General features: G+C 44.4%; 1 protein-coding gene across 1 annotated transcript; it reads right to left on the bottom strand.

Moving 5' to 3' along the window:
* Positions 1-3,212: 3,212 nt before the first annotated feature.
* Positions 3,213-13,140, bottom strand: LOC144126163 (uncharacterized). The gene is made up of 5 exons (XM_077660147.1): positions 12,486-13,140; positions 11,877-11,952; positions 9,708-9,837; positions 5,168-5,277; positions 3,213-3,272 (listed from the first exon to the last, which is right to left on the bottom strand). The coding sequence occupies exons 1-5, from the start codon at positions 12,572-12,574 to the stop codon at positions 3,213-3,215; spliced, it is 465 nt and encodes a 154-aa protein (XP_077516273.1). The 5' UTR covers positions 12,575-13,140.
* Between the last annotated feature and the right edge of the window lie 3,366 nt (positions 13,141-16,506).

Raw genomic sequence — 16,506 nt, 5'->3', positions numbered from 1 at the left:
CGTAGAGAAGGGATCCGGAAATTTCGACCTCCTGGGCTTGTTTAAGGTGCAGTGACATCGCACAGTACACGAACCTCTAATATTTCGCTCCCATCGAAATGCCACCGCCGCGACCGAGATCGAACCCGCGTCTCTGAGGTCAGCAAGATAGCGCCAAAAACACTGAGCTACCGCGGCCGCTCCAGTACGCAGCATCTGCACATCTGCGAACGGGCGTCTGAGCAGCTACGTGATGCGGCTCTTCAATTTCGTCCGTTTCCTTGCCCAGATTACTTCATATCTCCAGCTTGGCGCCTTGTATACTTCGGAATCACGGGAATGCAACGACTCGCCAACAAGATTCGTCAGCTTTCACGGTGAAGACTTTTCCAACCACTGGCAACCCTGCTGGGTTGCTTCCTCGTGGATCAAGGCATCCGGATCGACTATGTCATCAACACTCATCGTCGATAAGAACTGCTGGCGTGTCTCGGAACTGTTCAGTGGGCGTGCGAGCAGCTACGTGATGCGGCTCTTCAATTTCGTCCGTTTCTTTGCCCAGGTTAATTCATGTCTCAAGCTTGGCGCCTTGTATACTTCGGAAGCACGGGAATGCAACGACTCGCCAAAAAGTTTCGTCAGCTTTCACGGAGAAGACTTTGACCACCAATGGCAACCCTGCTGGATTGCTTCCTCGTGGATCAAGGCATCCGGATCGACTATGTCATCGACACTTGTCGTCGATAAGAACTGCTGGCGTGTCCCGGAAATGTTCAGTGGGCGTGGGAGCAGCTACGTGATGCGGCTCTTCAATTTCGTCCGTTTCTTGCCTAGGTCAGTCATGACTCTTGTCTTCACGCAAGTAAATCAGATAATGCCTGCTTTTTGCTGTTCCCACGCCCGGGAATACTTTTATCTTTGCTATGTGAGTGCGTTGTTGTTAAAGAGCTGCTTCTGCTGTCCGGTGATGTGGAAGAAAACCCAGGACCGCGATGCAATACCCGTTTCCACGATGCAGGAGATGACGATGCACAGAAGAAGCAGCTAAGTGATATGTTTGGGTTGCTAAAGGATATGAATATTCGAACCGTCAAATTGAGAAAGACCAACTTAATCAGTACTGTCAATGAAATCAAGAGAAGTCAGGAGGCAGTTCAGAATCATTTATCTGATATTGATAGTAGGCTAACTGTGGCCGAAGGCAAAACATCTACCAGTGAATCTTTGCAGAAGGAATGCCAACAATTACGATGTATTGCTGATAGCCTAGATAGTGAAATTCGAAATTGAGGGCTAATCAGGCTGAACTCGAAGATAGGCAGCGCCGTGATAATGTTCTGTTTTATGGCCTTTCTGACGCCAATTCTGAGTCCTGGGATGAGATTAAAAAAAAACTTGTGAATGTACTTTCATCAGGCTTGAATTTGCCACCGTCAGAACTATCGATGGAACGGGCTCATAGACTCGGAGCTTTTTCTGAAGATAAAAGCAGGCCAGTTATTGCGAAGTTCTCATCTTTTCAAACAAGGCAAAAAATTTTCTTCTGAAGTCCTAAACTTAAAGGTAATGACATCAGTGTAGGTGAAGATTATTCTCTCATGACTCAGCAGGCGCGGAAAAAACTCGTTGAATTTGGTATCGCTCAAAAGTATAAATTAAATTCAAACTGCGCTATAATAAGCTTTACATGAATGGTAGGTGTTACTGTTACGATCAGCTTAACGACAGCATTTCTGAAGTTCGTGGTGTTGGATGCCTGTCGTCCGAATCGCCCGCAGATTAACGATGCGTGAGGGGTAGTGGGCACCCGTTACTGTCCAATCGCTCATTATCGTTTCTGTATACTAATATTAGAAGTGTTCTGCCTAAACGTGATGAGCTTTGCGCGAGTATCGATGTATGTGATGCCGACATCATTTGCCTTGCTGAAACGTGGCTTTCAGCTAAAGTTGATAGCTCGGAAATATTCCATTGCCGCAAGCATTTTACCACTTACCTGTACGACTGAGGCGACAGAAACAGTGTTGGTGTTTTGTTAGCTGTTGCTGACACACTTTTTTCTTCTCCTGTTTATGTTGTTACCAGATTAGAACTTCTTTGGGTTGAACTACGCACGCTCGTGAGAAAATTGATTTTCGGCGTTTGCTATCGCCCTCCCTCGTACAGTGCCACTTTCGTTGAACTTCATGATGCTGTTTGCGCGATTACAGTTCGCTTTCCAAATTTTTCTATTCTTTTGGTTGGAGACTTCAACTTTCCAACTATTATATGGTCCAATGTACGTTCTTATGCCGACTCTTTTTCCACGGAGTGCGATGGTTTTTGCGGTTATGTGCAGAATTTAATCTCCCCCAACTTGTTACCAAGCCTACCCGCGTTACATCTGCATCCAACTTGTTAGACCTTGTTTTTACCATGTCGCCTGATCTTGTTGCTCCAATATTTTGTTTGCCGGGCTTAAGTAATCATTGTATGCTTCATGTTTCATTGAACGTCGTGTCACCACGCCAAAATAACGATTCTAAATACATCCGTGACTATAAAAATGCCAACTTTGAGGCCATAAATCGTGAACTCGCTGCTTTTAGCGATGTGTACTTACCGTCTTTTCACGAGCGTCAAACCGAAATTAACTGGAACCTTTCTAAGCAGTAAATTGCGTCCCTGACAGATTCTTATGTGCCCCTGAGAAAAGCATTAACTAACAAATGTTCGCCTTGGTTTAGTTCTTCACTAAAAAGTCTATCAAACAAAAAGAAACGTCTGTTTCTTTCCGCCAAACTGTCCAATTCTGTGCCCCGGTGGGATGCTTATCACTCCGCTGCGTCTGAATATAAGTCAGCACTAAAACTAGCTAATGAGTCAATTTTTAGTCGTAATCTTCCGTCGATGTTAATAAATAATCCCAAACAATTTTGGAACGTGGTTAAGAAAACTGATCCATCTGCAATTAATCTTAATACTTTAGACGATCAAATAATTCCCAGTGAAATGTGTGCTGATGTCCTTAATGATGTGTTTACAGCTTTTTTTGCTAACGATTTAATTACTGCAATTCATCTTTACCCACCCCACGACCTCTTGTCCATGAACCCCATTATAATGGATTCTGTTGGCATTTAAAATTTAAATGATCAGCTGAAGACGTCATCATCATGCGGAGTGGATAGCATAAACTCGAAAATTTTGAAAAATACTAAGGTTTACAGTGCTATGATTCTTGCTGAACTCTTTCAACACTCTCTTGTGTCTGGCTGCATTCCTTGCGACTGGTAGGTGGGCAAGGTGGTCCCCTGCACAAGGCTGGTGTCAAACATTCTCGTAAAAATTATCGGCCCATTTCACTTCTTAGCATCCCTTGTAAGGTCATGGAACATGTCATCTGCTCTCACCTTGCCAAGTCAAATTCTTTTTTCAGTCATTGCCAACACGGGTTTCGTAAATTATTCTCATGCGAGACGCAACTTCTATGCTTTACATAGGATTGTCATTTCATTCCTGACCGGAGTTTCATAGCTGACTATATATTCTTCGATTTCTCTAAAACCTTTGACAAAGTCTCTCACCAATTACTACTTTTCAAATTAAATAATCTCAATCTCGGCCCTAACATCATCTCTTGGCTTCAATCTTTCCTCACTAATCGTTCTCAATACGTGACTGCTAATAATCCAACCCTCGTTCCTCTACAGCGGGCTCAGGCGTTCCCCAGGGTTCTGTCCTAGGGCCCCTACTTTTTCTCATTTATAATAATGACTTGCCAAACAACATTGCTTCTTCCGTACGTCTGTTTGCCGACGATCGCGTTATTCACCGTCAAATTCAGAGTGTCTCTGACACTTCTGTCCTTCAACTTGATATTAACGAAGTTTCAGAATGGTCAAATTATGGCAGAAGGAACTTAACAGTAAGAAGTGTAAACATTTGCGTGTTTCTCGACGTGACACTTGAATAGCCACTTACGACCTTAATAATATCCCTCTTGAAACTGTCTTTGTATAAGTACCTTGGTGTGCACATAACTTCTAATCTTTCTTGGAATCTGCACGTGGAATTCATTACTAACAATGCTAACCGCATGTTGGCGTACCTGCGCAGAAACTTCTCCCTCTCTTCTGCCTCAATAAAATTGCTCCTTTATAAAACACTTGTTCGGCCTATATTGAAATATGCAGCATCTATCTGGGACCCTGACCTGTCATTATTAGCTACTGAAATTGAATCTGTTCAAAACCGTGCGTCACGTTTCATACTTTCCAATTATCACCGAATCTCCAGTGTTACTGCTATGAAAACTACTTTATCATTGCCACCTCGTTCACTCCGCAGAAAAATTTCGCGCTTATGCCTATTTCACAAGATCTATTACTACAATCCTGTCCTTAAGAGTCGGCTACTAATTACCCCTACATCTGTTTCAGGCCGCATTGATCATATTCGCAAAGTAGCTGTTACGTGATGCCATACTAAACACGCTTTTTCTTCTTTTGTCCCCGAAACTTCTGACAGTTTGAACCATCTTCCCAGGCACATTGTCGATATTTCTAATCCATGCTCTTGAAGACTGCCCTATGTAATCTTTATTTGTAGATTTTAGTCAGTTTTGTTTTGCGTTCGTTTTCGTTGTCTGTTTGCTGTCTGCCGGAAATGTTCTCGTTTTTTTTTTGGGGGGGGGGAATTGCTGTCTTTTCCCCTTTGCCTTATCTTCCCAGTCAAAACACACTACATGATTCTAAGACAGAAAATTTCTGTAGTCTGTAGTCTTGTCTTATTTTGGGCTTGTCTTGTGTAGTCTGTCTTGTCTTTTGTAGTCGGTCCTGTCTTCTGTAGTCTGTCTTGTCTTTTATAGTCTCTCTTGACTTCTGTAGTCTGTCTTGTCTTTTGTAGTCGGTCCTGTCTTCTGTAGTCTGTCTTGTCTTTTATAGTCTGTCTTGTCTTTTATAGTCTGTCTTGTCTTCTGTAGTTTGCTTTGTCTTCTGTAGAGTGTCTGGTGTAGTGCTCGTACACTGTGTAACAGTCGTTACAGTGTCACCTGTCAATTAACACAGGATTTGTGTTCTGGAGTAGGCAATGCACAAAAATGCACAGCTTGTTAATGGTCGCCTGTCAACACAAGCTTTGTGCATTCCAGAGTAATTCGCGCACAAAACCACTAGAATTGAAATGAAAGTGATGAATTTTTATTTACTGTTTTGTGCTTTTTTTTCGACCTTGCTGATGCATGCTGTCCAGCGTTGTCCTGGCCGCAGGTTCCTAGATACATCGCCCATGAGCCAAGAAAAGTGGTCTTTGCCTTGGCTGAAAAAAAGAAAAATAGAGATCACCGCTGCTACCTGCACAAAAAAATTGTGAAAGCGTTGACGCCTCCTCGACACTGGTCGCCTTTCAAATTTGGCGCCATGGTTGTTTTCTCGTTGACTTGATTGGTTATCAATTAACTCTTCTTTTACCCTCATTTCATCCCAGCAACGATTTCGAGTTTTCAAATTTTCCTCCATGCATCGTTACTGCCCACTCACTGAATACCTGCTCAGTCTAATTGCCTTCTCGTTCATTGCCTTTTGATTCTGAATAATTACCTAATTGCCTCTAATTTATCATTATTTTTGCTATCTCCTGGTTACGTATAGGTCACTTATCACTGGTCACATGATTGCTCATTTCGAGTTTTCAAACTTGGCGCCAAGCTTTGGCTTTGTCCATACTTCCAGTTTTTCAAACTTGGCTCTACGTTGTAGCTCCACCTACTTTTAGCGTTTTCAAATTTCGCAGCACTTTTTCTCTGGCCCAGCCACTTTTTGGACATTTTTGGGTGTAAATATTTATCCGATTACGAAATTTTCTTTTCGCGCAGCATCCGCACATCATCCTCTTTCAATTACACAACCAATCGTATGACGCTATCTCTTCTGAGTTGCCCACAACTGCTGCGGACACGATCCCCGGCAACATAGCCTAGTAAAGTTCTCACTTTATTCAAAATGTTGTAATACTGAACAAGGCTTACGACTGGCCGAGTTGGTACTGACTCACCTTAAAACCAGCCAAAAGACATAGAGCACACAAGACATGAGCTCAAGAGGCTGGACTAACAAAAATTTCATTGAAGATTTTGATTTTGACTTGATTTGTGAGGGTTTAACATCCCAAAGCAACTCGGGCTATGAGGGACGCTGTAGTGGAGGGCTCCAGAAATTTCGACCACCTGGGGTTCTTTAGCATGCACTGACAACGCACAGTAAACGAGCCTCTAAAATTTCGCTTCCATTGAAATTCGACTGGCGTGGCCAGGATCGAACCTGCGTCTTTTGGGACAGCAGCCGAGCGCCATAACCACTGAGCCACCACGGCAGCATCATTGAAGGAAAGCCACAAAAGACCCGCGAACAGATACGGGCACACAATAACCCAAAGCAGTGAAAGGGCGAAGTGCAATCAAAGGTCACTGGCATACTAATGAATCATCGAAAAAAGCAAATTTCTTACGGTGAAGGTTTACCGACGTCTGAGCCACATGTGTCATTAACCTTACCGATGTAGTAAGCTTCAACTATCTACCGACAGATTTATCCCTTCCGTAAACCACTGACGTGTCGTGGAAATTAGGCGTGCAAAGAGACAGGTCATCCTCAGATTTGCATTCAAAAGATTTAGCGTGCAGTGCCAGATTAGAATTTGCCTTCCCCCTATAGAGTGAAAGTGCTCAGTCAGGTGCAAATTCAGATATCTGCCTGTCTGCCCTTATTAGTTGCAGCCATAAGGCAGTGGAACGCAATAAACTCCATTACTTTTGCAAGTGGTGAACCTTTTTTTGTGACACTGTCCATTGTGGACAAGTACCCAGTTTTATCAAGCCTTTTTTTTAATGGCGGCGCAAATGCCTCCTATCTTGCACTTCGCTGTTAAGACAACATCAGCATTGCGCTTTCCCGCGAATTTCTTGAGACTGTGAAATACTGAGGAGTTAAGGTATATCAGCATCAACCGAGTATGTGTTCATTACCCTCGAGCGAGTGAAAACATACTGTGACAGGTTGTTGAGATGGGCAAGTGGGAACCCAGCTGCTTGGAAATCTGCTACAAGAATGCGTCCTCAGTAGTGATGGCATGACTTATGTAAAGCTGATGTCATGCACACGACTGCACACCCATCAAGTGTTTCCATCTTTACTGACCTTAACCAGCGACAAATACGCCTCTTCACCATTCTTCCCCAGCAACGAGTGGTCCGACTCGTAGCTAAAAAGAGCCTTCCCCGATCTTTAGCTGTAGCCCTGATAAACATGGTCGTCCACAAAGCGCAGGTCTGCATCAAGAAACTGCTAACGGTTCTGCTTAGACAATTCTGATGTAAAAGACAGGCCTTTACTGCATGCCTTAAAGACTCCTAAAACATCTTGTGCCAACTTATCTGAGCCTTCGATGTCCAGAAAAATTAGGTAGTCATGAACATAACGAAATGCTACTATGCCAATGTCTTCCAAACAGGGCTCTAATGCCTTATCGACTTTAGGCAAAAAAAATGTTGCTGAGGAAAGGTCCGAACTGCGTGTAAATACCGCCCTGCTAACTGACAAATGCAGATTTGCAGTAAAAGGACAACGGCCCCATGAAGCCAGCAACCGAAATCACACAATCATATGTAAAAGCATGTTCATTGTTCACCCTGATGCAGTTTGCACATGCCTCAGAGGTCTATCATGTGACAATGAATAGTACAGGCCCTACATGTCGATGCTCACTGCAGAGCACCTGCCCAGGTTGCTGTCCACAAGAAACTAGAACTCCACAGAACTCCACTTTTGTGAGTTGGCAAGGCGGTATTTACATCAGAAATCAAGCATATGCAGAGGGTCCCAGGTCGCACCGTTCCTCTGCGACATTCTTCTGTCCAGAGTCGATACCGCATCAAAGCCATTTGGAAGACCTCGGCATAGTAGCATTTTGTTATGTTGATTGCTACCCAATTTTTTTGCACAAGGAGGGCTCAGATAAGTTGGCACAAGACGTTTTAGAAATCTTTAGGCATGCGGTCAAAGCCCATCTTAACGTCTGAAGTTCACTAAGCATAACCGTTTGTAGCTTCTTGAATTATACCTGCGCTTTGCGGACGACCACTTATGTTGGTGCCACAGCCCAAGATCTGGAAGCCTCTTAGCTATGAGCAGAACCACTCGAGGCTGGTGAAGGACAGGTTGGCAATCGCATGCATCACGACCGCTTTATGGAAGTCATGCCATCACTGTGTTTAGAATGCATTCTCGGAGCAGGTTTCCAAGCCAATGGCACCTGGGTTCCCACTTGCCCATCTCGCGCACCTGTCAGAGCGTGTTTTTACTCTCTCGAGGGAACGGAACACCATTCGCATGATGCTGACGTAGTTGAGCAGCACAAAAAGGCGGGCTCTATACCTTACCTCCACGCCATTTCGCACCGTCCGAAGAAAGTTGCAGCAAAGTATGATGTTGCTGTTGTCTTGACAGCTAAAAGTGAGGTAGGAGCCCTTTGCTTCTCCGTTCAAACTAGGCTTGATACAACTACGGGTAATCTTCCACTATGCACAGTGGCAGATAAAAAAATGTCCACCACTTGCAAAAGTAAACGGGTTTTTTGCGTTCCACTGCCTCGTAGCTGAAACTACTATGGGCAGACAAGCAGATATTTGAATGTGCGCCTGGCTGAGAGCACTTTCACTCTATAGAGAGGAGGCGAATTTTCACCTGACACTGCACGTTCAATCTCGTGGATGCATTCGGAGGACAACCTTTCTCTTTGCACGCCTGATTTCCGCGGCACATCAGTGGTTTAGGGAAGTGATAAATCGGTCCTGATATAGTTGAGGCTTACTGCATCGGTGAGGCTAAAAACGTGCCTGGCTAAACCGTCGGTGAACCTTCACTGTATGGAATTAGTTTTTTAGATGGTTCACTAGTATGTAAGTGCCTTTCGATTGTTTTTTGCCCTCTCACTGCTTTGGGGCCTTGCGCGCGTGAATCTCTTTACAGGTCTTTTGCCGCTTTTATTCAATAAAATTTCAGTTGTTAGACCAGCCTCGTCTTGTGATCATCTCTTCTCCTGTGTTGTGTCTTCCGACTGGTTTAAGTTGTAATACTGAATGCCGGAAGACAGCCATTTTAGAGTCAAGCGCACTTATAATGTCCCCAGATATAATGAATGTTCATTTATTATAAAAATAGTGCTTTCTTCATTAATTTATGCATGACGTATATGACACTGCATCAAAATAAAAAAAGGACTAACCCTCATGGCCAAACTGCAGTTACAGAAAACAAGGGGACACCATAAACCTGCCTCACATGCAAAAGCTTGCACTTCAGGCCAATGCAGAAATCAGATCAGATTGCTTCCCAAACTGCATAACACTGCCACGCAAAGAATGTGACAGACAATAAAGGAGCAACAAAAAAGCGAACTGTAAGTAGCAGCCAATCTCATGCAGACAAGCTACAAGGTCAGGCCAACATCGACGTGGAAAGAGAAATTTAAAAAAAAGCCACAACAAGCACATAATTTTTAAGGTTTTCACAGCACACTGAGCCCTTTAAATGGCAAATACTTTCCTGAAAAAACATAACAGAAGCAGCAATTTTTTTTCGGCAATAAATTTTTTTTCATGTACTTCAGTGTTCTTGAAGCATGGGCAGGTGTAGAGTAGTCAGTTTAATGCATGCATCCCTAAGCAATGCCATGCCAAAAACTGTACTTACAGAAAAAGCTTGCCTTACTGAGTGAATACCACTGGCCATCCGCTAATTTCCCAGCCTGCTCCAGGTCCGTGGCACAAATCACACGCAACTTGGTGGCTTGAACAACTTCCACGCAACTCTTGGTCTTTAGCTGGGAAAAAACTGAGGAATCAGCGAGATATCAAATTTTACATGCATTGCTTTGTTTCAATGACCGATTAAGAAAAAACAGCGGTTTCTGTGAGCGCAACTATTTTTTCACACTAGCTTTCTACAGTAAACCACGTTTATCGCGACCTAATTCACACTGACTTGCTGCACGGTCCCAGCACTACTGTGTATAGCTCTATGGTTTCAAATGCTTGATAGCTCTGAGCTCTTGGGCTTGCACTCGTTAATGCAGAAAACTTCGTAAAAGGCAACCAGAGCTTCGAGCTTTAAGCCATAGGTATTCAGAAGCTCAGTGGTCTGTGGGAGAACATTTGGCTGGGTGACACAGTAACAAATGCTGCTCCAGTTACTTTCACTCCATTGCAAAAAACTTGCACAGCAGAGACCTGCCCTTCATTTTGCATTGCAGAAACAATCACTGAAATTCAAAGCACGCATACTGAATGCACACCTGCCTTCCAACACAGCTTCAAAATAATGGGTATAATTATTGGAATGAAATACCAGTCAGTACATGTAGTTTTCAATTTATCCAAAAATTATAAGCAACCGACAAAAAATAAACATTAAAAGGGAAAACACCAGAATTGTTTTACAAATCTTTCAGAAGAATTATGTGACATCCATTACACTCCAGCAGTTCTTCGGATTGTGCACCTTCAAACCACACTTTCTTACAGGCACATTTGCACAGAAATTGGGTTGAACCTGATCTTTAAGAATCTTTTCTGGTGCAACAGTAGGGAGAAACCAGGTTTTACCCAAAAACTAAGGGTCCTACACATTTGCATCACAAGCCCAGATGATGCACTTGAGTTGCCTCTTATGCTTATGCAAGAAACAGGAACAGAGATATCTTGACTAAATCAAAGAAAGAGGAAGTGCAATGCAAGTGTAATGCAGAGAACTGCTAAAACACTGGGAGAATTCCAAGAGTAGGTGAATGCATGAATGGGTGGCAATCAGATGGCTAAATGAGATTAGGAAATTTGAGGAAAAACGGTGGTAGCATGTGGCAGAGGACACAGTTACCTAAAATGAATTGGAGAACCATTGTCCTGCACTAATTTTAACCGCACATTGACACGACAAACAAAATCACTAACTCCAGGAACGGACTGCGCATCATGCGACTCAATGTCAATCACCATTGCAAATGGCCCCATCACCGCGGACTGCACATGAGGAAAAGTAGACGTATTTTGGCTCTCAACTTCGAGCAGCAGTCAGCTGCGCTTTTAAGAGCAAAGCTCTGAAATACGGCAACATTGGCACTTTGTTTTACTGACATGAGGGTGCTCATGAGCGTGCAAGTCCCATGTTTGTTTTGCACCAAATGCGTTAATTGCGAGGTATGTTTAACTAAAGAGGGGCATCTAACATGGGCATCAGCCCTCCGCTAGGGCAGCTCTTCATTACTTCCCTTCTATATCCCTACCTTATATCACGGTTCAAGTGTCCACCAAAATGTGAGACAGTTACTGTTACATTTCCTTGAATATTCCTTCAACTAATTTTAAATTTTTCAAGGATGCAGCTTTAAGAAGGTAGAGGTACAAACTGTGCAGTATAACCATATGCTATGGCAATAAACCAGCATTAAGTCTGCGCTGACAGCAGCTTGCCCAGTGCATTGCAAGGATGCTATGCCATACAAGGATTGGTGTCATCGTGCAATGTTACATTACTGACTGACAAATTGTTCTCTGTATCAGAAATACTGGTAAACCATCATTGTTGAGCACAATGTTTTTGAAGAGATAAATGAACACATAGGTCCTTTTCGAGGACACATATGCATACCAGGCAACAGGTGTGCAATGTATAAGCACGTATATGTTAACAGCATCAGTGACTATACTTTGTACAAGTCTACAGGTCCGGTATTTATAAGCTGGGGTACTGCTGTGAAGTGCATGTAGAGTTTGCATGCATTTCTAAACCTAGCTGCAAGCCTATGTTGAAAATATGTTTCTAAATAGGCAGCTAATATATGCATTACTGAAAAAGAATAACTACCATGAACGGATCAGGAAGGATGACACAGCCGAAGGCAGGAAGCACGCATGGCCCAATAGATGCTGGCCGCTGGCAACTGCAAATAAACACATCCAGAGCAACAGCTGTGAGTGGCTGTAGCCATGTCATGAATGACAAGATAGGAAATCGTCTACTGCTTTAAAAACTAAAATTAGATGCAATATAAGTAAAGAAAAACCAATGAGCTAGCCCATGACAAAAGAAATGAACAGATTTTATGTAATGCACCCATATACATTCTTTGAGAAGAGTCACAATGACTGTTATAACCACACTGAAAGATGAGCTCGCTAAAATACCGCACACCAATATGAATATAGGATGTGCAGGTTTTCATTAATTCCTACCATGGTGCCTTGCACCAATGTCTAGGTATTAAATTGAAAGTTGCAACCAGTCTGCCCTGTTTAATTGAGAAGATAGAATGGAAAAAAGCATGCCTTCAATAGCAAGAAGCTTGATATCTCACAGCACAGCTTAGCATCATAGGAAAATTGCTAGCGCATTTAACAAATCTGCATACAATTAAAAGCTGCACAAATTTGTCGACTGGCAATGCAAGTAAGGGCAAGAGAAACAAAAAAATACCAAAGAACACTCGTGAGTGCGGCGAAGGGAGGTCTGTGGGTAGGATCCCGTGCATGGGAAGAGTTCCGAGCTCGGAGAATCGCCGGCATCACAGCTGATGGCACGCAACCAAGAATGAATAACAAAGTGAAAATAAGTAACAAAAAAAAACCATCGACAATGGCGAAAGGCTTGAATGCGGGCCGCAAAAGCGAGGGTTATAGCAAAAAGGTAGAAATCCTAAATAAGTGTGCAGTTGCATCTCCGACAGCTGGCAGTGCTCAGAAGGAGAGGAAGCATCAACGCTTGCAGCTGAGGAGACGCAAGATTGATTAAATTTGACATAACACTACAGAAAATCCTGTTCCATTGGGGAAGCACAGATGAGTTTACAAATGACAAGGCGAGGAATATGCACCAGCCTTTCACATGCGATCACTTTCTCCGAATAATTTAGTATAACGAATATTAGGGCACAAGCACTAATCCGATAAGTACCAACCCTGAGCAAAATAGTGCGGTGTCTAATCGCAGCTGGCCTAGCGCGAGCGCTCCGCCGCGCGGCACTTCTCGCTCATCGTCTTCTACGCAGTGCAAATCCATGCTTTTGCACAGAGTGTCGAAGCGCTAGCAAGCAAAAGAGTAACTCTGTTGTGATATCTGGTGCCATTTTTATTTACCACGGCACGCGAGTACTAAATGCACATAAAGAAAATGAGAACACACTTGTCATGCAGGATATAGGCCCTGCTTTTTTGGCGCCGCATTATAGCTGCGGTAACCGCATGCAGACTGCCTCCACTCACATCCCTATATGGCCGCATACAAATAGCGCGTGTGAATACAGATCATTAGCAAAGAAACGCAGAGTGGGACTCGCCGGTCATGCGATTCATCCAGGCTTAGTAAAACCGCGCAGGAGTCTTCGTTCGCTTTTACAGATGACAAGACGTCGCAGCACCGTCTTTGTTCTTGGCTTACATGTTGAAACTCGCCAATGTTGACAGGCTGTAATTCTGGTCGTTGGCTTCCAAAACACACTCCTGCTCACCTTCCTATTGAATCAGTTCTTCACACGTGTCCGCCGTACCAGCACCCAAGCAATGCCTCAAAGAGGCAAATAACACAAAACGCAACGCGTCGTTTGCACTGCAATGGCGCCGACGGCTGCGTTTTCGCGTCGTTGGAAAATTGCAACCGACAAAAGTTTGTTTTTAAACCATGAATAATTAAATATTCTCCGTAACAAAGACGTTCCATTTTTTAATTATTTTTACATTATTTATGAATATTAAAGCGCTTTTAGTTACTTTTCTTGGCATATCGTTTGTAGAAGCTGCGATCCTGTGATCCCCGGAAATGACCCGGATGCCCTAGCAGACGACGGAGCAGGCGACGGAGCAGACGACGCTGTTGACAGAATGTAATTTCGTTTGATGCCAGATAAAATCACTTAGTTGCGACAAAAACAGCGAAGAAAAGCGCCGTATCTCGAGCTGGCGAATATCGTGGATAAGTTGAACGCAATTGGCACGATGGAGAGTAGCTGCGATGCATTAATTAGCGCGACACTGGCACGCTCACCGGAGATCATGAAACTTAACAGCTTAATCTGTGACCAGTACAAGCGGTTTGCTTTGATATCAACTGCGTTACGAAACTACGTCGATACTTGCGTCTCACTTTAGCTAATATGCAACAGCGGCTAGCACTCGCCGCATCCTGATCGCGTGTAGTTTAACAAGCAAGAGCCTACTAGCGCATCGAAGCAGCCGTGTTTTCGAGTTCGTATCGTTACGATAAATACGAGCTGTTTCGGCACGTACTGGAATTGAAGTTCTCAGCCTGTGCGTCACGGACGGTGACGATGGCGTCGCGGACGATCTTAACTAAGACTCGCCGCAACGCAGCCGATAACCCGAGCATATGGGTGTTAAAGGTTGTTCACCAGTACTGCAAACGTGGGCATAAAGTATCGCTCAGTCGCAGCGCCAGTCGCTCGCTTCTCGATTTTCCAGCCTTCCGAGTGAAGGTCGCAAGCTGTTGAGCCAATCAGTGAGCCAGCCGGAGTGAGCGAGGCGAGCTTTCGGGAACGACGCCGCCCGCGGGCGCGCCGGGCAATGAACTACGCACTACCCCCTGGCTGCCCAAGTCGTCGCTAAGCCTAGCCGGTTTCACATCGATGCAGCAGCTGAGTGCACTTCGAAACTGGCTAGCGCTGAGGTGTTGCTCTCGTCATCGTTTTACTGTGAACCTCGTCTCATAGTAAAACAAAGATATGCTCGATTTCCGCGACACCTTCAGGAGCGGAGCCAGCTGAGGCTAGGAGAGCCGCGATTGAGCAGCAGCAATTAAATGCGCCGTGGGGAGACATTTGTTTGTATTCCTGTTATCGCTTCTACCAACGACTCGATATTGGCCAACGATACTCCATCCGACGGCTTAGTACGGACTTGAACAAACATTACTGTCGCATTTTTCTGACGCTGGCGGCCGGTATCCAGCCTGGCATGCTGGCCCCGAGAAGGGCGCCCGTACTTTATCATGGCGCTTAACTGTATGGCTGTGGTGCACATCAAAACCCCCAGACATCCTCCTCTTTGCTCAGATTGTCATAGCACACAGTCACACTGGGACCAGAGCAGTTTAGAGGACCTAGCGCGGGTGCACAGGAGCTATAGACTGTGTCAAAGCAGGCGAAACTCTTTAAAGCGCGCGATTGACGTCAGTCCCAAGACTTTATTCTCATTTTGACCGAGAATCAAATCGGTTCAAACTCGCCGGCCGCCGCATTTCACCTTCGGCGTCACACGCTGTTGTCTATATTTAGCGACATTTTCGTGTCACCGTGATGAAATTTTCAGTGAAGGCAATGAACGACGTCGTAAAGTATTTTCTTGCTATTTTGTGATAAGCAGCACGTCACTGCCGCTAAAAAAATTCTCCGCCAACACTGTATCAGTGTTGGACTTCAGAGCGCTAGCTACGAGAGCTTCAAGTGTTTAGTTCGGGGTGCTCAGCAAACGTGGAGAAAACAAAATACGAACATCTGAGGGCGTTTCGTTTCGAAAACATTCCTTCTAAGATACAAGCAGCGTCATCTACTTCAAAGATTTTGCACTACTATTGCGATCTGCAGCCACCTTCGCTATATCCGGTATGTGTCCTCCTTATATATCAGTTAACGAATTGTATACACGTGTGCAATACAACAAGACGAATTGTTTGACCGCATCCGGAACCCTCTGCGACAAACAATTAGGCCATATGGCTGTCTGGAAGTACACGGAATGCACGGTTTGGGGGCGAAAAGGTCGTCGGTGCGAATCCCACGCATATTTTGGGCTTCATCCAAATATTTATTTTATCCTCAGTAACATGACAAGTCAAATGACACCACTTCGATCATTATGCTTCAAACGGGCGGCCCCCAAATTTGATGCAAATCGGGGTCCGCGGGGTCCCACTTCGATAGCCGCTATACTGGCATATGTAAAACGGATCGAAGGTATCTGTGACCACTGAGGCTCTACGCGCCCGCTGTTGCTATGCGATATAGTGTGGTAACTGTCTTGGCCAATTTGACCTTCCCTGCAGACACACGTGTCCTTGACAAACATGAGTAGTAAGAGCTTACGCTCTTAAAACTGAAACGCGGAAAAATGATATCGGGGTTGCTTTGAACATTTATACAGACAACTGCGTTCATGTACATACATGCTGCCTTTGTGTAGCCGGATGATTATGGCGAGTAATTTTTCCTGATTGACGATTAACGATATTCTTTTCCGCGCCATGCGTAGAAGTGTCTTTGGCCTTTTCTGCGCATGTAGTAGTAGCGGTACATTATGTTACATGGCTTGAACCTGTCACAGAAGCCACGAGGACACTGACTTTCAGTAGCGCGCATCGACTTGCGCACACCGATTGGTGTGCAGGCGCTGTCGTGGCTGCAGCTACATGCCGCCACCGCAAGCGCGTGTGAATACGCAGGCACCGTTGGCTTCGTCGCTTGTGCATTACAACTTTTTGGGCTTTCAAA

This window comes from Amblyomma americanum, chromosome 1, assembly GCF_052857255.1.
Source record: "Amblyomma americanum isolate KBUSLIRL-KWMA chromosome 1, ASM5285725v1, whole genome shotgun sequence".
Lineage (NCBI taxonomy): Eukaryota > Metazoa > Arthropoda > Arachnida > Ixodida > Ixodidae > Amblyomma > Amblyomma americanum.
This window is presented reverse-complemented; position numbering and strand designations above follow the sequence as displayed.